Genomic DNA, 22071 nt, shown 5'->3' with positions numbered 1-22071 from the left:
TATTCATTTTAATTGGAGGCTAATTACTTTACAATATTGTAGTGGTTTTGCCATACATTGACCTGATTTAGAAATCAAATCCTATATTCTACTTCAAACATTCTTGGATATTATTTTTCAAGGATGGCGGAAAACAGCTTCAGAACCCCCACACTTTTATTTTATCATGTCACTTCACTCCAGTTGTTTTCAAAACATTTTTTAACCTAAATGATTAGGGACATCTTACATGGTCAAGATGTTTCCATTCCTCTGCCCATTCTCTGTCTGTTAGTCTGTGATCAATCATTTCTTCTTGACGTGTGCCATGCAACCCTACAAATACAGAGAAGGCTGAATCACCCGAAAACATTAAGAACATAATCCATATGTGCAGAGGCACTTAGCAAAGACTATGTGGGCAAATTAAGCAATGTGAAAACATATTCGATTTTTGAATGCAGACATGAATCATACTCAGATACAGAATTACTTAATAGGTCCCTCATAGAATGATAAAATGTGAGAACTAGAAGAAATTTTAGAGGTCATCTGGTCAGAACTACTTCTTTTACACATGAGGATATGGAGAGTAAAATGACACCAAGCCCTGAGCCAGTTATCCATATAATATTCCCTAAGTGAAAATATAAATATATCCTCAATCTTAATAAATACAGGAAACCACAAGTAGACATTAAGTTCAATGTGTGGCTTTCCCACATTAAAAATGAAGACGGCATAATTTGTTTTACATGGATAGGGATATGCTTTTCTAAAACAAGCATGGTTAAACTAGTCCACATTTGAGCATAGTAAAAATCAACACAATCCTATTAAATACATTTTCATGCTAAAATTGGGTTTCCCTCATGGCTCAGCTGATAAAGAATCTGCCTGCAATGCAGGAGACCTGGGTTTGATCCCTGGGCTGGGAAGATGCCCTGGAGAAGGGAACATCTACCCACTCCAGTATTCTGGCCTGGAGAATTCCATGGACTGTATAGTCCATGGGGTCGCAAAGATAGGACACGACTGAGCAACTTTCACTTTCATGTTAAAATTAGGCCATAACATAAAAGCAAAATATACTCACTCAACTTGCCAAAAATTTAAAAATAAAGAAAAATCAATATATTAGATATCATTTTGGACAGATATCATAAATCCTAGCCAAGAAACTAAAAATCCTAATTTGCAATCCACAGCACAAATATTAACACTCTTAGCATTAGTGGAGATGCTACCATGAAAAGGCAGTAAGAAAACACCAAGTGAGAACAATAATGAACATACGAAATTAGCCAGGATGCTTATCAAAATAGAAAATGTGTCTTGTTAAAGGGACAGTTATGATCAGAGATACCCAGAAACGTGTGGCTCTTCTGACAAATTCAGGATGTGTAAACCATGCATCTTCTACTATAAAGGAAAGGCACTGAGCTATGCAACATTTCTCACTTTAAATAATTAAACCTTTGTTTTGGTTGCTGTTTCTTACATTGTTACACTGAAGAGCAAATTAAGTTTGGCACCGGTTAGGCTTCTAGACACCTAGGCTCTTTTTCTGAGGGAGTTATGGTAGGAATTAAAACAATTTTTAAAAAGTTATGGCATTACCGACTCAATGCATGTGAGTTTGTGGAAACTCCAAGAGATGGTAAAGGACAGGGAAGCCTGGCGTGCTGCAGTCCACGGGGTCGCAAACAGCTGGACACAACTGAGCGACTGAACAACAAAAGTTATGAGATACTGCATGCCACTTTTTGTGAAATCTGAGTGGTTACAAATTCTGTTTTAGCTGATTCAGTGAAATAAAGATAATGAGTCACATGACTTTTTTCAGCCAACCATGAAATACGATTTAATTTATAACTGATGGAAGTGTATGACAGCTTTCTCAGACTAAATATACCATTCCTCTCCAGTTAGACTATACTCTGAAATACATTTTTAAAGCTAAAATTGTCAATGCCATCTATTGGTAAAAAAGTAAAATTGCAAATAAGTTTTAATAATCTGCATAATAGAAAAGACATTGGAAAAGAGTAATATTTAGTTATTTCTCTGTTGTGACAATTTCAAGTTGAAATGTTTGCAGATATGTAATTTTTGTTGATTTATTTGTTGCTTGTGTTTTAGGGGAAAAGGACTGCCTGAAATGAAGCATCAGAGAAAACAACTGGAGAGTGATAATGACATAAATGTGTGGTTTTGTGATAGAGGCATCTTACTACATTTGCCTATATAAGGCCAACAACTTCAGAGATCTTAAAAGTTTCAAAAATTCAGCAGATTATATCAATAGTGATGTGAGCTCTAACACCTGGAGTAATAATAATGAGCAATAGGACGTTTTAGGCTAATGGGATAACAGCCAATTATGGAACAGTGCTAAGCAGCATCTCATTTAACAACAGAAAAATAATACATACATTAGAAACATGTTTGAGTCCAAGTACCTGGTGAAAAAATATAGGTTGTTTTTTTTTTTTTTTTTTTTGCTGTTTTTGAACTCTTTGTTGTATAGAGCCAAATCTTAAAAAAAAAAAAAACTCAAAAATTTCCACTTATTAATTTCTCTATTTTGGATACTTAAAAGATTTATCACTACACAATTTTTATTTATAGCCATAATACCAGAGGGATGTACTAGAGGAAAACAATTCAAACTCATTAAAACAATTTCATTTGACACTAATGTTGAGTCTTACCCAATTCCTTACTGAAACTCTAAGCTTATTTATAAACTAATGCTGCCTGTAAAGCTATTTTACTAAAACAGTCAAGCAGGTACACGTTTCTACATGTAATAAACATTTATAAATCGTACCAGACCAAGTATACATTTATGACAATTCTTAAATTTAAATTCATGTACTTTTTACCTGGAGGACAATTGCTTTATAATATTGCATTGGTTTCTGCCATATACTAACGTGAATCAGCCATAGGTATACATATGTCCCCTCCCTCTTGAGCCTCCCTCCTCTGCCAACCCCATCCCAACCTTCTAGGTTGTCACAGAGCCCTGGATTTGAGCCCCCTGTGTCATACAGCAAATATCCACTGGCCATTTAATTGTACATATGGTAACATATGTGTTCCAATTTTACTCTCTCTATTCTCTTTCTTCGTGTCCACAAGCCTGTCCTCTGTGTCTGAGTATGACCATTTTTATATTCTCAAAATAACAGCCTGATGTAACACCATAATTTGTTACTCATACATCAAGACTTTACTTTAAAACACACTAAACTCCACCAGACTTCAGGGATGGTTAAGTAGTTGCATATATTTATAGAGATTAGCACTATTAGTTTTATAAGCTAATATAATTAAAAGGTAAGGAACATGGTCTCATGGAAAAAAAAATCACATAAAACCAGTGGGTACAGGTATAATTCATAAAGGGATATTTTATATTACTAGATGAAAACATAATCATTGCACATAAGCATAATTACTTCCTTGTTGATTACTTTATAGTGTACTGGAACTAATATTTCATGAAATAGAATTTACTGCCTAAGAAATAGGCCATTTCCTACCACCTACAAAATAGGGTATCTTGAATTGATCTTACAATGACCTGGTGACTCCACCTCTATTTGAAAATAAGCAACCATGGTTTGAGAGCATTCGTCATCAACAAATGGCAAGGCTTTGTTTGAAAGGAAGTTGTTATCACATTTGATTTCAGGGTCAAAATATCAATCCAGACAGAGAAAAAACATAACCATTTTTGAAAGCTCTTCGAAATGGTACCTTGGAGAACATCAGACGGATTTGTCTGACACACTATATAAATGCAGAAATGACTATTGTGGGGAAGTGAAGTTACTATTTTACTGTCTCACATCCAGGCCCCCCATCACCCCTGCCCTCAACCTGACTCACACTTTCTGTCTTCTAAACATTTGGAGGGCCGGGTTTTCTAAGGCAAAAAGTGACAGAAGTCTAACCTAAACCTCTGCTCACCACGTTCTCTCTGCCTGGGGCTATAAAACCCTCTGTCCTACCCCTCAGGTGGGCAACTGGCCAGGCTTCCTGAGTCCTGTGACCCCTCAACTCCAGGTCCTGTGATGCTTCCAGTATCTTACCCACCAGACCATCTGGGCCAGGCAAGTTTTTCAGCAATCAGCTAAGAAGAAAAGCAGGCCTGGCATGGACACAGAGGATGGAAAAAGATGAGAAAGACGGCTGAGCGTTGCTTTCCATTATCACTAGCTTGACTTGCCTAAGATACACAGTTAAAGAAGTCCCAGGAACAAGAGCGGTGTTCCGACGGGATCACCTCAAACACTGATTGTGCATCAAAGCTTACCTATTTGTCTTCCTTCTCATTTTTCATGGCAAGCACTGGTTCTTTAGAAGACCTTGTCTCCTAAATGCTTCACTTCCAACAGTTTTATGCAAAAAAAGAATGAACACTGGCAAACAGGACACATATTTACCCAAACTCATTCCTTCTTCAGTATTCTCATCTTTGACCAAATTGTCAACAGTAGATTGAATCACTAGCACTTCCATGTTGGAAAAAAAAGTACTAAATCAGTCCTCAAAGAACATCTGCTGACTTAAGTCATAGACATAATACCATATCATATTTTTCAAATACAGACTATCACAGAGACTGGGGAAACCAAAATGAACTTTGAGACTATCTGAAAATAAAAGATAACAATTAAAGAAACTGATTTGGTAAAAAATAGTTGTGGCAGGCCAACTACATATGAAATCTCTCACACTTAAAAAAAAATGCACTAAACACTTACTTTGTGTTTGTTAATACAGTTGACCTGTCTGGGGTCAGCAGATACACACCCTTTGGAAAATAAATAAATAAATAAATAACCGGCTGTCACAAAGATTGTAAGTAAGAGAAAACACAGCTGTTGAAAGAGATATTAACACCAACGAAGTTTTCTCATAAAGGAGACATTAGATCAGGAAGTATTTTTACCCCATCACAGATTTCAAGCCTGAAGTTTAGCTGAGCAGTAAGGATGCAAGTCTTGGAGCACACCATCTCCTAAGAATTGAAGAGATCCTTCAGTCTTACCCATAGGTCTGTTTCTGTCCCTGAGGTCCCTGTGGCTGGGGTGTCGATAGGAGTCCCTGTAGTGGTGGGCAATGGCCATATCATCCAAACGGTAATGCTGCGGTGGAGGGGTGGGGTGAGGCAGGCCATTCGGCTGGTAGGATAAGCCGTTATTTGGACTGTACCGCTGGCCTGGGCTAATAGTGCACGGCCGCTTGCTTGGATGTTCTGAGTGCAAAGGCTCTCTGTCAAAGCCATTTTCTTTGGTTCTGAGGGAGGAAGAAAAAGAGGTGTTGTTTTTTTTTTTCCTTCTTTTCATAATGGACTCAGAAAGCAGCATAGTTCAGATACTTGGAACCTGTAATATAAACAGAATATTCTTTTCGCTGGCCAGAAATTTTCTAAACTCAGCTGCCTAGACCTGTGAGGATTCACTGAAACCCAGGCGGATGCCTCAATGATCCCACGGCTGCACAAAGGAGAAAAGGTTCCACTTTTCATCAAATCCGTAAACATCTTTCAGTTGAGGCGTGTATGGTTTGGTCACAAATAAGAGGAAGCCTGCTCTCTCCTCCGTAGATAACATTTTCATTCAAAAGTGAACACTTGATTTCTAACAAATTACCCTCGGATCAACTGTATCTGGCAATTCATCAAGGTACAACAGCATCACTCTTTAGTTCTTTGGGTACATCTATTGCACTGATCCAACCTGGCATCTGACTTCTATGAGCTGTGTTGTTCAATACAGTACCCACACGTGGCTGCTTAAATTACAAGTGAATTAACACTAAAGTTTAAAATTCAGTTCTCGGGTATCAATAGCCACACTGCATGTGTTTAGTTGCTGCCTACTGCTAGTGACTATTGTATTGTACAACACAGATACAGATCATTTCCATGATCTCAGAAAATTCTATTCAAAAGCACTGATCAAACTGAATTAACGCACATGAAACAATGTAATGTCTCAGACTGACATTTCCTTGGGCCACCAAGATAATCAGCAGTCATACAGAGCTAAAGTTGAGGAAACACACGTGCAGACACAGCAGGGGCCTGTCTGAGGCCATCAGATCTTAGACCAGGGCAGGCACACTCTGTCTGTCTTTTATCATGTGATACACAAAACTCTGGACATGTCTTTCAGAAGGAACACAGTCTGTAAATGGGACCTGATAACTGCTCTAACATTCTCAAACAGAAAGTAGGGTCAAAGAAATATTTTCTGGCTGGATGTGTCTCTAGGAGATTAACTCAATATATTCAGTAAGATAGGAACATGTCACATGCAGTTTGACTGGAGGCACAGCTCCCAAACTAATTTTTACCTAGCAGCTGGCTCTCCTCACAAGACCATCAGTCTATTCTTAACCAGTGGCAGCATCTCCTTTTCCTGGGAAATGTCCCCCTAAGAATTTGACCAAGTCACAGAAGCAGCAGACTTCTGCAAGCTTTTTTTTAACCATTGGACTGCCAGGGAATTTCCATCTTCATCCCTTTTTTTGATTGTAGGTGGGTTAGACTTAAAGACTTTAAGAGACTTTTCCCACTTTCCTAGTGCCCAGGGATAGCCTTTGATTAAACTGGAGGGATCTGAGTGGAAACTGACTGGACAACAGAGATCATTAGGGGCAAGAGGCATCTACGATGAGTCGTCCTTTATGCCCCTTTAGGGTAGAGCCCCAGTGACAATTTACACACACCAGATTAAGAATGACAAAGGAGTTATAGGTAGAAGGTGCAGAGGCATATTAAGAACTGGGGGAAACTGCAGACTTCAATAGGAAATGAATACATGCCCAACCCGTGCTGGAGGAAGATGTTCTGCAACCAGGAGACTGTCCAACGTTGGAAATGCCAGCAGGGCACAGTTCTCACAGGAGTATCAAACAGAAGTCTCAATGCTGCTCCTGTCAAAGGGTCGACCCTCAAATATCCTGACTCCATACATACTGATCACTGACCAGACTAAAGGGTCTCAAACATTATCTAAACATATTGCTTAAAATAATTTTTGAAAGTGAACAGAAGATTTCTAGATTTATCATCTAAGAGGATAATTATGTGATTCTCATCTGTATTTCCATATCCTACACATTTCTGAATAATATATTTCAGCAGTCAATGCATAAGTATTTCCAGCATAGATCAGAAAATACTGAAGACTATTAGTAGCTATGAACATAATGTCAACACAGCACCTACCTTACTGGCAGTGTGGTGTAGTGGAAAGAGCACTGGACTGGGAGTCAAGAGACCTGAGATTTAGCCCTGGCTCTTCCACGACTAGCTGTGTGACCTTGGGCAAGCCACTTAACCTCTCTGGACCTCAGTTTGCTCATCTGTAAAATGAAAGGGTTGGACTAGATCAGTGGTTTTCAAACTGTGTCACCTGAAATGCTTAGGGATTCTGCTGGCAATAAAGAGCTTTTACCCCAACAATCAAGATTTAAAGGACCAGAGGAACCCACTTATCATTTGAATCTATTTTAACAGTTTCATTTTTTAAGGAAAAAGTCAGCTGCTGAAATCAAGTTTGAAAACCACTGGACTAGGATGATTTCTGAGGTCCTTTCTAGTTTGAAAACTCTGCAATTCAATTATTCTATATTTATTTCTAAATGCCATTTCCACAACACAGGAAATACAGCCAATATTGTATAATAACTATGTAAGTGGAGTATAGCCTTTAAAAATTATAAATCGCTATGTTGTATACCTGAAACTTTATAAGTTTTCACATCAACTATACCTCTATCTCAGAGAAGGCAATGGCAACCCACTCCAGTACTCTTGCCTGGAAAATCCCATGGACAGAGGAGCCTGGTAGGTAGGCTGCAGTCCATGGGGTCGCTAGGTGTTGGACACGACTGAAGGACTTTACTTTCACTTTTCGCTTTCATGCATTGGAGAAGAAAATGGCAACCCGCTCCAGTGTTCTTGCCTGGAGAATCCAAGGGACAGGGGAGCCTGGTGGGCTGCTATCTATGGGGTCACACAGAGTCAGACACGACTGAAGTGACTTAGCAATACCTCTATTTAAATAAATGAATAATTTTTTAGAATGTCATGGTTATGTAGATCGAAACACACAAAGTTGACGGTGTACTAGCCAAATTATGGCTAAGCCAACCATTTGAACCAACAGAGAACTTCTTTGTGCTTTGCTTTGAACAGTATATTATTTACAGCTGATTTTTTATGCAGAAATAGAAAATATCCTCTAAATATCTTTTAGCAGCCTAAATATATAAACATAAAATCATTTCTAGATACCCAATTGTGTCAAAACCAATTCAGCTCACTGGTTTTGTATCTCCTTGTTCAGAGATAATAAAAACATACATCACTGGAAGAAGTCGTACTAGTTTCAAAGTAGCTGGATATGTTACTTAACTTTGCCGGCAGGTCAGCCTTCTGATCAGTGCTATTACTTCAGCGAGCCCGCACTGAAGCTTCTTTTCCCTCCTAAAACAAGGACAGTAAGGTCCTAAGAAGCAGAGCTAGCTCCTGGGTCTGTCCTGTCATTTCTGTCATACCCCTGGCAGGGACAGTCGCTATTCTGGGTCTCATAACTCTTGTAACAATTCAAACAATAAAGCTCATCGCTTCACAAAGGGAGGGTAATCTTTTAGCAGAAAAGAATTCAAACATTAAAACAGCCCATAGAAACAAAGGTATGAAAAGCCTCCCTGGTACTTCCTCCAATCACTCATGGCTACTTACAAAGCCAACCCTACTTAAAGGATGTTATGTCCATATAAGCTAACCAAAACAACTTGCTATTTGTCTGCTTCTTAGAAATGCTTACAACTACCAACATGTCATTGCTTGGGGGCAAATTCTAAATTTGTATGTTTATTTGTTACCTTCTCAAAATGTGTTAGGCAAAACTAACAAATATCCATTGTCCCATACCAACATACTCTCAAAATGACCCAGATTCTAGTAGGAAGTCTGTCACATCTTATGGGTTTCTGGAAAGCAGTTTTTTTTGGTTTGCTTTTCATTTTCTATCTCCTTTTCATAAGAAAGTTTTCTCAATATAATCTACTTCAACATTTAGGTCCCAATCACTTTTCTCTCAGGGTCTGTGGTTGTCAGAGGACTCTTCAGGACTCAGCTGTGTGACCTTGAGATAACTTGGGAAAGTTAACTTTCTGGCTTGAGTTTCTTGCCCAGTAAAATGAAACTAATAGGAAATAAAACATGTTTTAAACAAACAAACAAACAAAAAAAACACTTAAGAGACAACTGAATTGACACCTTATTCCACTTCAGGCTGTTTTCTCAGCTCTTCGACAGAGAGGCTGTAAACTGATTTATTTGAGAAAGAAAAGCTTTTAAAAAAATTTCCTCTATATAAAATACTTTAAATGTCATAATTGGCTAGTATGCACTGATGATCCCTTAGTAACATGGAAATGAGGAAGAATGAAAAAAAAATATTATTAAGATCATGGCAATAATCAGAGTAAGAGGACCAAGCAATCTCCTGCATGAGAGGAACACAAAAGTTTTTTTCTGAGATTAAAATGTTTTTTAAATGGGGAAAACAGCACTATAAAGATTATTCTAGGGAAAGGCAAATTGGTACAGCGTAATAAAGCTAAGAATGGCAAGGAAGAAACTTAAAAAGTCAGTCCTGTTACAAATAAACACCTGCCTTAGGTACTGACTTCTCCCTTTGACCACAGGTATTTCAAACAGCACATGTCTAAACTGACCTTGTCTTTCTCTGATACTTCCAACACCAGTCAATTATGCCACCTTCTACTTAGCCATCAAAATAGAAACTAGAAGTCACTCTATAACTCTGTAGAGTTATATTCTCTAACCTTCTGCTCCAAATCAAGTCCTGCTGCTAGTCTCTTCTCTGTCACAGGTCCTTCTGCCCCACCTAAGACACTTTATCTTAGCTCCATCACAACACTGTCTGCAGGCATCTCAGTCAGAGGCAGGGCTCAGATACTGCCTGAGTTTTTTTTGTTTTTTAAAAACTTTACTTTCATATTTTAGAAAGCAGTCTATGCCTAAATCTCAGGAGGTGACAGTTCTGTTGAAGAAAAGCTCAAAGACATAAATGACTTAATCTTAAACAAATGTCCCTTTCCTTTTCTAATAAATGCAGTTTGTGAAGGTTTCCACAGAAGGACGAGACAGTAGAGTTAAAGGGCAGGGGGAGAAGAGTCATTTATGGCATCGTATTTTCAAAACTCAACTCAGTAAACAGTCTCTTCAGGAAATAGGTGAGTTCAGATAAGAATTTTACATAACCACCTTCTAGCGGTGTTGAATAACGCATCTGAAGCAAAATACATTGCAGATTCCCCTGCTACCTTAAAAAGAAAACCAAACCTGATTCTTCAGGACAACCTGTGGGGACTTCTGTGTTTGTAGAAATATCACCCTGCAGGAAGTGGGATGTTTAGATGGTGAAAAGCAGCGCCGAGTGACACAGGACCATCACTACTGAGCCACACAGAAAGAAGTGCCTTCCAGCTCGCTACTGCTAAACCACCACCCCGGAGATTACTTCCTGAGACGAGGGCTGACAGCTTCTGGAGTAAGTAAGATGGATGCAGGTGGATGCTGGCCAGTCTGGATAAAATCACCATACCTGGAACTTTAAGGATTACAATATACAGGTTCCCAGAGCTTTCTCTCCCCGAAGGAGAAGGTGGAAAGCTTTGGACACAAGTCCCTGGAGCACTCCATCTGCTGGCCAACCTGCCTGGGAGTGGCTGTCCCCTCATCTTTGCTCATTTCTGGCCACTGTTGAAGTAGTCAGCTGCTACTGCTCCCGCTATCTGGAACTATGCTTTCTTATTCTAATCTGTCATCTATACATCCCAATTGGAGGCCTCTAGTTTTTTGTTAGTGAATCAATCACAGCACTTTGTTCCTGAGCTGTTTTCATGGATGTGGGTGTTTCAGGGATGCATCTTTTAAAATGACAGAAAGTAAACAAGAAAACAAAAAAGACTCTTGGGGGAGAGACCATTTGCTACACTACTAAAAATGACTGTATTCAGTTTAATTTTGATTATTTGTTGAACTAGTGTTTTATTGTTGCTTTTTTGTCTGTGGTGTTCTGCTTTGTTTATTTTTATACAGCTGGCATGTGTGACATGCATTATCTGGAGCTTAACTGGACATACCAAAATAAGCAAGACATGATTCCCAACACAGATTATGGTTTAGCAGTAGACTTAAGTTCCTTTTCAAAGTGTGCTAGCAAGAAAGTCTTTGCCACGTGTGAGCATGCTAAGTCACTTCAGTTGTGTCTGACTCTTCGCAACTCTATGGACTATAGCTCTCCAGGCTCCTCTGTGCATGGGATTCTCCAGGCAGGAATACTGGAGTGGGCTGCCATTCCCTTCTCCAGGGGCTCTTTCTGACCCAGGGATGGAACCTGGGTCTCCTGTTCTGCAGATGGATTCTGTACCACCTGAACCACCAGGGAAGCCAAACTTCTACCATAAACACAGTTCAATAAGAGATACAAGGCTTCAATTCTGTTACACAGGACCTGAACTCGGCAGGTACCATTAAAAAGAGTACAAAAATGGTATGGGAGATCAGAAGCAGACAAAGCCACTCCAGAATGTACATTTGAAAGAGCAGGGGCTATGGAGTTGCTTTCAAATTTTGGCTTTGCTATTTGCAGGCCCTATGAACTCACGAGGCTTAATCTCTACATGTGTCACAAGACGGGTATTTCAGAGCTCCTGAGAGGACTGTATGAGAGAATCTACATAAAGAGTCTAACACGTACTTGGCATTCAACAGCTTAACCAAGCGCTTGCTTTTCAAGCTGAGGTGTTCAGAGGCTATGGTATTACAAACATAGTTATAAGAGCATGGGGAATTAAAGTTAGAGAACCTAGGAGCTAGAATCCCATCCATGCCTCTTACAAGCCATGTGAGCTCAGATATATTATCCAGTCAGGCTGAACCTATGCAAAGTCAACACTGAGGCTAGAACAGGGAGACCAAAATGTTCTAGACAGCTATGTAATCTTCCTCATCATGTAAACACTATTTCACTAGAAGCCTCCACAACTGATGTGATTATTATGAAAAAAAAAAAGTCATTTCTACAGGAATGATGCCTGTCTTCTTGAAGCTGATGAATGCATAAAAAATGCAACACGAAACAAGAATGTGTGATATAAATTCCTCATATTTTTCATAGAAAACTGAACATGCTAGATAATAAATATTTAATTCAAAAAAAAAAATAAATAAATAAAAAAATAAAAAAAAAAATAAATATTTAATTCTTATTCACAGAGTCAATTCGACAAAAATATTGAAATCTCATTCATTTTGCAGTAAAGGAAAAAATGGACCTAACAGGTTCAGCTGGTGTGCACATTGCTGACAAATCTCATATATTCAACACGGTTTCAAAACGACTGCCTTATGACCCTCAAACATTCAGTGTTTTCTAATTTACTCAGTAAGGCAAGAAACCAGGCTGACTGTGGATCCTCTATCCTTACAAAGATTTACAAAACCTCAGTACATTCAACTGTTGCATTTGCCCACATGAGCAATTACAGAGAAGAAATAAATGAGGGAAAGTAAGGAGAAAAAAAGATATAATTCTTTGTTGAACTTTCCTTATTCACATTCTGCACATTAATACATATTTTGTGCAACTGGAAGATTTCAGGTATGTATTGATAAATATGCTGATTTCTCCATGAAGAAGTCCTATAACTTTAAGCAAGTTCTCTGGGTCTTAGTTTCCTCAAGATAAAAGACTGGCCTGGTAAATCCATAAGATCTCTCCCAGCTGACAAATTATATACTTCTAAAACTCAAGAAAATCTAAAAAAAAAATAATGTTTAATAATTGGGGGTGGGGGAAATACACATTCATGCAACCATGAGGATTTCAAAATAAAAATCAAGATGTGTTCAACTGAGAGTAACTTAAAACATAATTACATTAAAATGATAATAAAAAATACATAGATCGTTAAAGGGGATTAAGAATTAACGTCAATCACTTGAAAGGGGGAAGAACATAGTGGAGACAGTGTTATCCATATAAGATCAATGATCACTCGATTTGATTTCTTAAGCCAGAAAGTTTCTGCATCAGAAAATCGCCATAACAAGTAAGAGCACAACTTTAAAGACAAAATGTTGCAACAGCTAAGCTGTGAGAAAAAGAGATCAAATGATAATTAACACACAAAAAAGTATCTTTTTAAATGCAGTGATTTTTCTCTATTCTGTAGTCTCAAAATGCAGCCTTTGTCTAACTGCTCTTTCCCTCCTGATCCTACTTGAAACTGTGTCCTCAAGACCATTGGTATGGTTTTAAAGAGGGCTCTTAAATTCCAGTCTCTGTTTGAAACTGGTCACTTCATTTAACCAGCTCTGAAAACAGTCTGTATGCCCTTCCTTGGGGTTCCCTGGCGGCTCAGTGGTAAAGAACCTGCCTACCAAAGCAGGAGATGTGGGTTTGATCCCTGGACCGAGAAGATGCCTGGTGAAGGAGATGGCAACCTGCTCCATTATTCTTGGCTGGGAAATCCCATGGACAGAGGAGCCTGGTGGGCTACAGTCTGTGGGCTGACAAAAGAGTCAGACATAATTCAGTGACTAAACAACAACAACATTCCCTTCTTCAGCTTTTTCCATCACTGAATGGCAAGATGAACAAACTTTTATATACGAACAAAGAATGGAAATCAGAACTTTCTATTAGTTTTCCCTGATAATTTAGAAAAAAAAAAAAAAAAGCATGATTTTAACATGAACTGTCTTCTTTCTCATTTGGGTTCTAAGTTATTCTACCACAGACCTATAAATCTAGTATAGTTGTTCAGGGACTCACCCTAGAAGTATTTTTAAGAAGAAGTAGAATAAATTTTACTGTTCTGTACAGAAAAAAAAGAAAGATTTCAGAGACTTCCCCAGAGTATTCATTTCTCTGTAAATAACAGGAACGCTTTAAAAAAAGAAAAAATATAACCAGTAACAATCATATTTAAGGATGAGAAGTTACATTTGCCAAAATCCATCCCTGAAATACGTGAGGACTGTTCAGTAGATTAAATCAGCAATCGTCACAGAATTTAAACCCCCAAAGTTGTAAACAAAATATAGAGTGCTCTTTTGTTCATGACATGTCATGAACAAATTACCAAAATGTGTTTTCTCCTCAGGTGTCAGTTTTTCCCTCTTTTAGTGACTGATGGTTCCCAGTGTTATTACAGAAACAGATTGATCTTTTTAATGAGCCAGTTTAATAGACTCCAAAATCTCACCGTGGCTGCTCATCCATGTCAGACCATATGCACCAACAAAACATTCAGTAAAACAAAAAAAGCTCTGCTGTCAGACAGCTCCATACTCTATAAAATTTCATATAGTGATCTGGATATACAGATAAATAACTGGAGAAGAGAAAAATGCATGTGCAAACAAGATGCAGAAAATATATGCAAAGAAATACTGTAGAGGCCCGTATTTTCTTGGCTCTGATGAAATTCCCACAAGATACAAATGTATTTACACAACATATTCTCATTACCCTTCCTCCTAACTCTAAGGAAATCCATTTGCCATCTTTCCATTATAACACACACTTTAGGGTTCCACTTCAAAAAGAATGTTCCAGCCAAAGAGCAACTGTGTGAATTCTGACTCCAGCAACTGTCTATGAATAACCAGAGGGGAACAAGACTAAAGGGCTTTTAAGAAAGTTCTGTCTGACTGAACAAACAGGCATGCATACAGTTACACATCTTCACAACAAAAATGCCGATTTTCTGTGGAATTCATACTAAAGTTTCTACATCGATATTAGCACATTGGGAAGCTTACCTCAATACTGTTCAAGAAAGATCTAAAGTTACAGGATATTCACATATGAAACACTAGGACAGAAACAGTGGACAGAGGGCTGAAAATATAGAGAAGTAGATAAAACAAGTTTTTATTCTGCCTGTTACAGTTACTTAGCATTTAAAGTTTCTAGAATAGATTGTGTCTGTGTCTAATGTTGGCTATAGGACTATCTCCACATTTATCACAGTCATCTAAACCTTTCTCTGTTATCCCTTCCTCCACCCAAGTAAACGTCCTCCTTCCCAATTTTCCTTCTAGTCTCTCCCTAACTTCCTTTACTGTACTGTCCTGGGAAAATGGAGCTAAAGCATCTCAGTACCATCACACAGGGCTGATTCCCTTCAGGGTAAAAGGTTAGGATCAGACAGGAATACAAATGTGAAGCATCTATCCTTGGGCTGCCTCCTGGTTTTCAGTATCACGTGGACATGTCACTCAGACACCTGGATTAAGCACTGCCTTTAAAGCTAAAGTACCAAATGCTTAAATATGACTACGAAAATATAGCTTGCAAAAATAAGAAAGCAGCACTGTTGGTAGGTCACGGAAGGAGGTTGGGTCTATAGGATGTCAGAAGTAAACTAACATTTAACCCTTTGCTTGAGGATTTTAATCTGTTAAGAGGTCCCATGTCATGAGGAGAAAAATTCCAGAGATTGTAGCATAAAAACTGCTTAACAGAGGATTATGTAATAACTATATGTAAACTGGCTGGCTTTTAATAACATTCTGATTTGCAAAGCAGCTAATACATTTAAGGGTAGCTAAGTCGGTCACAGATAGAAGGAGCGTAAGCTCCTATGAATCTGCGCCAGAGTGTTAACCTTTCAAAGGCTGGTCTACTCTTGCCTGATAAAACGCAGAAAAAGTGAATGGATAAACAGAGAAAGGAATCAAAGCATGTGACAAATACGTTTCTGAATACAGTTTCATTTTAAGATTCTCCATATTTTACAAATGCAAGATGCTAATAAGACTTCATATTTCTGTATTAGAAAATATTTATAAATGAAGCTGAGGTATTCAGGAAACTCACTTTAATAAGGTACATTGGAAGTTTCATGTATATGCCTCATTCAACAACTAATTTGTAAGGTTTCATGGAGAAGGGCTTTATTTTACATTTCCTAGAATTCTCAGTTATGAGAACAGAGTATCGGGTAGAATGAATATTGACTGGTAGATAAAATTTATCAGGAAAAAATGCCACCTATTAGTTCTATTACTTAACTCTTAGAGTCACTCAGTTCAACTAGCTTCACTAAAGTTTTCTCTTAGTTCATACAAAATCCAAAGTAAACAGCTACTGCACTGTTTAGGCCAGATTTCAAAACCATCATGTTCTGAGAAAACTTTGAATAATAAATTATTGGAATAATAAAATATGTGTTTTGGATGAATAATATAGTAAATGAGAAGTTTAATATAGGCATACCTTGGAGACGCTATATGTTCAATTGCAGATCACCATGATAAAGCAACTAAAGCCAGTCACATAAAATTTTTTTTTTCCTTCCTAGTGCTCATAAAAGTTCTGTTTACACTATGCTATAGTCTCTTAAGTGTACAGTAGCACTATGTATAAAAAGAGTGTATACCTTAATTAAAAAACAATTTATTTCTGAAAAATACCAACGGTTAACATTAAAGATAACTGACCACAGATAACCATAACAAATATAATAATGAAAACGTTTGAAATATTGTGAGAATTACCGAAACGTAACACAGAGACACCAAATAAGCAAATGCTTTTTAAAAAATGGTGACAAGAGATGAGTTCCATGCAGGGTTGCCACAAACCTTCAGTTTAAGAGGGAAGGGAAGAAGGGAGAGAGGGGAGAAGGAAGGGCGGGGTGGGGGGAAGGCTGGAAGGAAGGAAGGAAGGAAAGAAGGAAGGAAAGCAGTGTCTGTGGAGCACAATAGAGCACAATAAAATGCGGGATGCCTGTACTGACTGTGTGTCTGATAAACATCAGTGGCACGTGGCACGTTCTGAGTGTCCTTCATCTTTACCTTTCACTTTAACATTTCAAGCAACAGTGGTGATGATTTGTGATGCACAGAAAAATCAAGTCACTAGATTGTATATCTGCAACTATCATAGTGCTGCAGATCAATTAAACCAAAAAAAAAAAATTACAAGTAACAAAGCTTAACCTGCACAGGCCAGAGACTCATCATTCTGCAACACCCCAGGCCAGAGCAAGATTCCCTGCGGCCCCTCTAGTTTATTACTTTGCGAGAAGTGTCAGTCAGCAGTTGAAACACTACATGAAACGTGGTCTCATGCGGCCGGTCTGGGGTCCTCCCCGCTCTCACCTGTCTGGAGTTCGCCTCTTCCCGTTTTCGTTCACATCGAGAAGCAGCTCTGAGGAGTCAACAGGTGAGGTGGTGCTGGCATCCAGAAGCAGCTGTTCATGCTGGGCGAGGTACTGGGCAGGGTTCTGTTTGGCCAATCTCGCGCAGTGGAGGAGCTCACGCTGCAGAAGGGGCAAGTTGGCCTGTAAGGGCAGAACAGGAATGAGAGGGTGCCCAAAGGCTCCTTCTAACCAGGGGACCCACTCCACTTTGCAAACACTAGCAGACCGGACCACACAACTCAACTAAAGGAAATGCCGCCAAATGCATGCAGTTCCCAGGCACGACTTCCAGCACTGGCTACAGCATAAGCTTCCCTCTGGGCCTGGGGTGGATAAGATGCCTGAGGCAGGTCTCACCCCTCCTACCTTCAAGCCCATTAATAACTCTGGGAGTGGCTCCTCTTTAGGATTCCTGCATAAACTTTGAGCTTCCCTGGTGGCTCAGACTGTAAAGCCTCTGCTTGCAATGTGGGAGACCAGGGTTTGATCCCTGGGTCAGGAAGATCCCCTGGAGAAGGAAATGGCAATCCACTCCAGCATTCTTGCCTGGAAAATCCCATGGACGGAGGAGCCTGACAGGCTAGTCCATGGGGTCGCAAAGAGTCAACACAACTGAGCAACTTCACTTTCACTTTCATAAACTTAGCAAGGCAGGAGGTGGGAGGGAACTTCAAGAGGCAGGGGACATATATATACCTACGGCTGATTCATGTTGATGTATGGCAGAAACCAACACAATATTGTAAAGCAATTACCACTCAACTAAAAATAATAAACTAAAAAAGAAAGATTATATAAAAGCAGAAACAAAAGATGCCTTCATATTCAAACACTGTAAGCTCTACAGGATACCAGATTCCAGCTCCGCCTATAAGCAACTGTTGTTTCCCACTGGGAAGATAGATGGTCAGTACCAAAATCAGACTCATTATATTCTTTACAGCTGAAGATCGAGAAGCTCTATAAAATCAGCAATAACAAGACCAGAGGCTGGCTGTGGCTCAGATGATGATCTCCTTACTGCAAAAATCAGATTTAAATTGAAGAAAGTAGGGAAAATCACTAGACCATTCAGGTATGACCTAAATCAAAGCCCTTACAATCATATAGTGGAAGTGACAAATAGATTCACCATATTAGATCTGATAGACAGAGTGCCTGAAGAATTATGGAGGGAGGTTCATGACACTGTACAGGAGTCAGTGATCAAAACCATCCCCAAGGAAAAAAATCCAAAAAGTCAAAATGGCTGTCTAAGGAGGCCTTACAAATAGCTGAGAAAAGAAGAGAAACAAAAGGCAAAGGAAAAAAAGGAAAGATATATCCATCTGAAAGCAGAGTTCCAAAGAATAGCAAGGAGAGATAAAAAAGCCATTTTAAGTTATCAGTGCAAAGAAATAGAGGCAAACAATAGAATGGGAAAGACTAGAGATCGCTTCAGGAAAATTGGAGATACCAAGGGAACATTTCATGCAAAGCAGGGCACAGTAAAGGACAGAAACGATATGGACCTAAAAGAAGCAGAAGATATTAAGAAGAGGTGGCAAGAATACACAGAAGAGCTATGCAAAAAAGATCTCAATAACCCAGATAACCATGATGGTGTGATCACTCACTGAGAGCCAGACACCCTAGAGAGCAATGCCAAGTGGACCTTAGAAAGCATCACTGCGAACATAGCCAGAGGAGGTGATCGAATTCCAGCTGAGCTATTTCACATCCTAAAAGATGATGCTATTAAAGTGCTGCACTCAATATGCCAGAAAATGTGGAAAACTCAGCAGTGGTCACAAGACAGGAAAAGGTCAGTTATCATTCCAATCCCAAAGAAAGGCAATATCAAAGAATGTTCAGACTACCGCATAATTGCACTCATCTCACATGCTAGCAAAGTAATGCTCAAAATTCTCCAAGCCAAGCTTCAACAGTACATGAAACTGAGAATTTTCAGATGTTCATGTGGATTTAGAAAAGGAAGAGGAACCAGAGATCAAATTGCCAACATCCTTGGATCATAGCAAAAGCAAGCGAGTTCCAGAAAAACATCTACTTCTGCTTCATTGACTATGCTAAAACCTTTGACTGTGTGGATCACAACAAACTGGAAAATTCTTAAAGTGATGGGAATACCAGACCACCTGACCTGCCTCTTGAGAAATCTGTATGCAGGGCAAGAAGCAACAGTTAGAACTGGACATGGAACAACAGACCGGTTCCAAATTGGGAAAGGAATACGTCAAGGCTGCATACTATCACCCTGCTTCTTTAACTTATATGCAGAGTACATTATGTGAAATGCCAGGCTGGGTGAAGCACAAGCTGGAATCAAGATTGCTGGGAGAAATATCAATAACCTCAGATATGCAGATGACACCACCCTTACGGCAGAAACTGAAGAGGACTAAAGAGCCTCTTGATGAAAGTAGAAGAGGAGAGTGGAAAAGCTGGCTTAAAGCTCAACATTCAGAAAACGAAGATCATGGCAGCCAGTCCCATCACTTCATGGCAAATAGATGGGGAAACAGTGGAAACAGTGTCAGACTTTATCTTCTTGGCCTCCAAAGTCATTGCAGATGGTGACTGCAGCCATGAAATTAAAAGACGCTTACTCCTTGGAAGAAAAGCTATGACAAACCTAGATAGTATATTCAAAAGCAGAGACATTACTTTGCTGACAAAGGTCTCTATAGTCAAAGCTATGATTTTTCCAGTAGTCAAGTATGTGAGAGTTAGATCATAAAGAAAACTGAGCCCTGGAGAATTGATCTTTTGAACTGTGGTGTTGGAGAAGACTCTTCCTGAGAGTCCCTTGGACTGCAAGGAGATCCAACCAGTCAATCCTAAAGAAAATCTGTCCTGAGTATTCAGTGGAAGGACTGTTGCTGAGGCTGAAGCTCCAATACTTTGGCCACCTGATGTGAAGAAGTGACTCATTGGAAAAGATCCTGATGCTGGGAAAGACTGAAGGTGGGAGGAGATGGGGATGACAGAGGATGAGATGGTTGGATGGCCATCAGCAACTCGATGGATCTAAGCAAGCTCCAGGAGTTGGTGATGGACAGGGAAGACTGGCGTGCTGCAGTCCTCGGGGTCACAAAGAGTCAGACACAACTGGGCGACTGAACTGAACTGAGGAAGACAGAAGATACATGAAATATACACATAGTTCTATTAACCTTAAAATAGGCTCCCTGTTACTTTCAGTTTTGGATCTAGCTACTTACCCAAGTGAAAAAGGCTAATCTATGAAATATCTTTGATCAACTACTAATTTCAAATGAAAAAATAGGGAGATGAACAAAGAAATTGTTTTTAATAATTATTAGATTCACGCATTTCAGTACTGGTGTGAGTCTGCTCAGATATCCTGCTTAAGATTCATGAAAAAAGCAGCATATACTACAAGTTTACAAAGGTATCCGCTTTCTTTGTATCAGATGTATTCCAAGGAATGTATATATTTAACAGAAGAAATCTTGTGTACCCATCACTGAATCCTCACCAAGCCCAGCACTTGGAAAAAGACTGAGGACGGACTTGTTGACAGATGATTCTGGCAATCTCAAATGGAGTAAGAGGAAAGAAGACGATTTCACACGCAGACAAGCATTAAAACAAAAACCTCAGACTGACTCTGAAAACCAAACTTACTCTGACATTATTAATCCAGAGTGCTGTTGCTTTCTCTTCTATGTGTCTTTTAATTTTTTACTTTGTTTTTTTTTTTTTTGGAAGTGAGGGGAATACAATGTATAATATGGAAGTATGAATAGCACTCATTCTCAATAACACAATTCTTCAAAGTCAAAGGAAGATCAATAACATAAGTAACTTTGTAACTCAGGGTTTGGGACTTCCATGGTGGCTCAATGGTAAAAAATCTGCCTGCACTGTGGGAGACCTGGGTTCAATCCCTGGGTTGGGAAGATCCCCTGGAGAAGGAATGGCAACCCACTTCAGTATTCTTGCCTGAGAAATTCCATGGAAGAGGAGTCTGGTGGGCTGCAGTCCATGGGGTCACAAGAGTCAGACACGACTTAGCAACTAAACCACCACCACCACAGGGTTGTATCTGTAGAAGCTAAGTGCCATGTACACTAATTAAGCCATCGGGTAGAAATGCCTTTCTGAACAGAGGAGGTCCCAGTTGTCTCAATCTTTGGGTCCAAGTGTCTTAAAAAGAGAGGAAAAATAAATAAATAAATAAAAGCCAAGCCCCCTGGGACGTCAGGCATAGGCACTAGGGCAGGGCTTTCTGAGAGTATTAATCCATGAGTCACCTCCTAATGAAACCAAAGCACATTTCTGCACAATGTTTAAGACTAGGGTATTTACTAAAGACAAGCACATATCATACACTAACAATAGAAATGACTTCTTACATGAGAACAATGCTAAGAACCAACCCTTTGCAGTTAGCCTAGAGCACCATGTGTGTAGTATATTCTCAAATATTTTTTAAACCCTCTTTTACCCTCTTTGGGGCTTTCCTGATAGCTCAGTTGGTAAAGAATCTGCCTGCAATGCAGGAGACCCCGGTTTGATTCCTGGGTTGGGAAGATCCGCTGGAGAAGGGATAGGCTACCCACTCCAGTTTTCTTGGGTTTCCCTGGTGGCTCAGACAGTAAAGAATCCACATGCAATGCTGGAGACCTGGGTTCGATCCCTGGGTTGGGAAGATCCCCTGGAGAATGGAAAGGCTTCCCACTCCAGTATTCTGGCCTGGAGAATTCCAAGGACCGTATAGTCCATGGGGGTCGCAAAGAGTCGGACACGACTGAGCGACTTTCACTTTCCCCTCTTTGTGAA

The 22071-nt window shown here is 39.3% G+C and overlaps 1 protein-coding gene across 5 annotated transcripts in view; it reads right to left on the bottom strand.

Annotated features, from left to right (window-relative positions):
* RUNX1T1 (RUNX1 partner transcriptional co-repressor 1) overlaps positions 1-22071 on the bottom strand; it is a 152918-nt gene that overhangs the window by 33509 nt on the left and 97338 nt on the right. For all 5 annotated transcript variants that reach the window (XM_040261099.1, XM_040261097.1, XM_040261101.1 and 2 more), the window contains 3 exons: positions 17222-17403; positions 5045-5292; positions 230-315 (listed from right to left, as the gene is read on the bottom strand). In XM_040261099.1, coding sequence (XP_040117033.1) covers positions 230-315; positions 5045-5292; positions 17222-17403 — 516 coding nt within the window. The remainder of the gene's footprint in view (positions 1-229; positions 316-5044; positions 5293-17221; positions 17404-22071) is intronic.

The sequence above is a fragment of the Oryx dammah genome, unplaced genomic scaffold (genome assembly GCF_014754425.2).
Source record: "Oryx dammah isolate SB20612 unplaced genomic scaffold, SCBI_Odam_1.1 HiC_scaffold_19, whole genome shotgun sequence".
In the NCBI taxonomy this organism is placed as follows: domain Eukaryota; kingdom Metazoa; phylum Chordata; class Mammalia; order Artiodactyla; family Bovidae; genus Oryx; species Oryx dammah.
The sequence above is the reverse complement of the archived record's forward strand: the minus strand, read 5'-3'. Positions and strand labels throughout refer to the sequence as shown.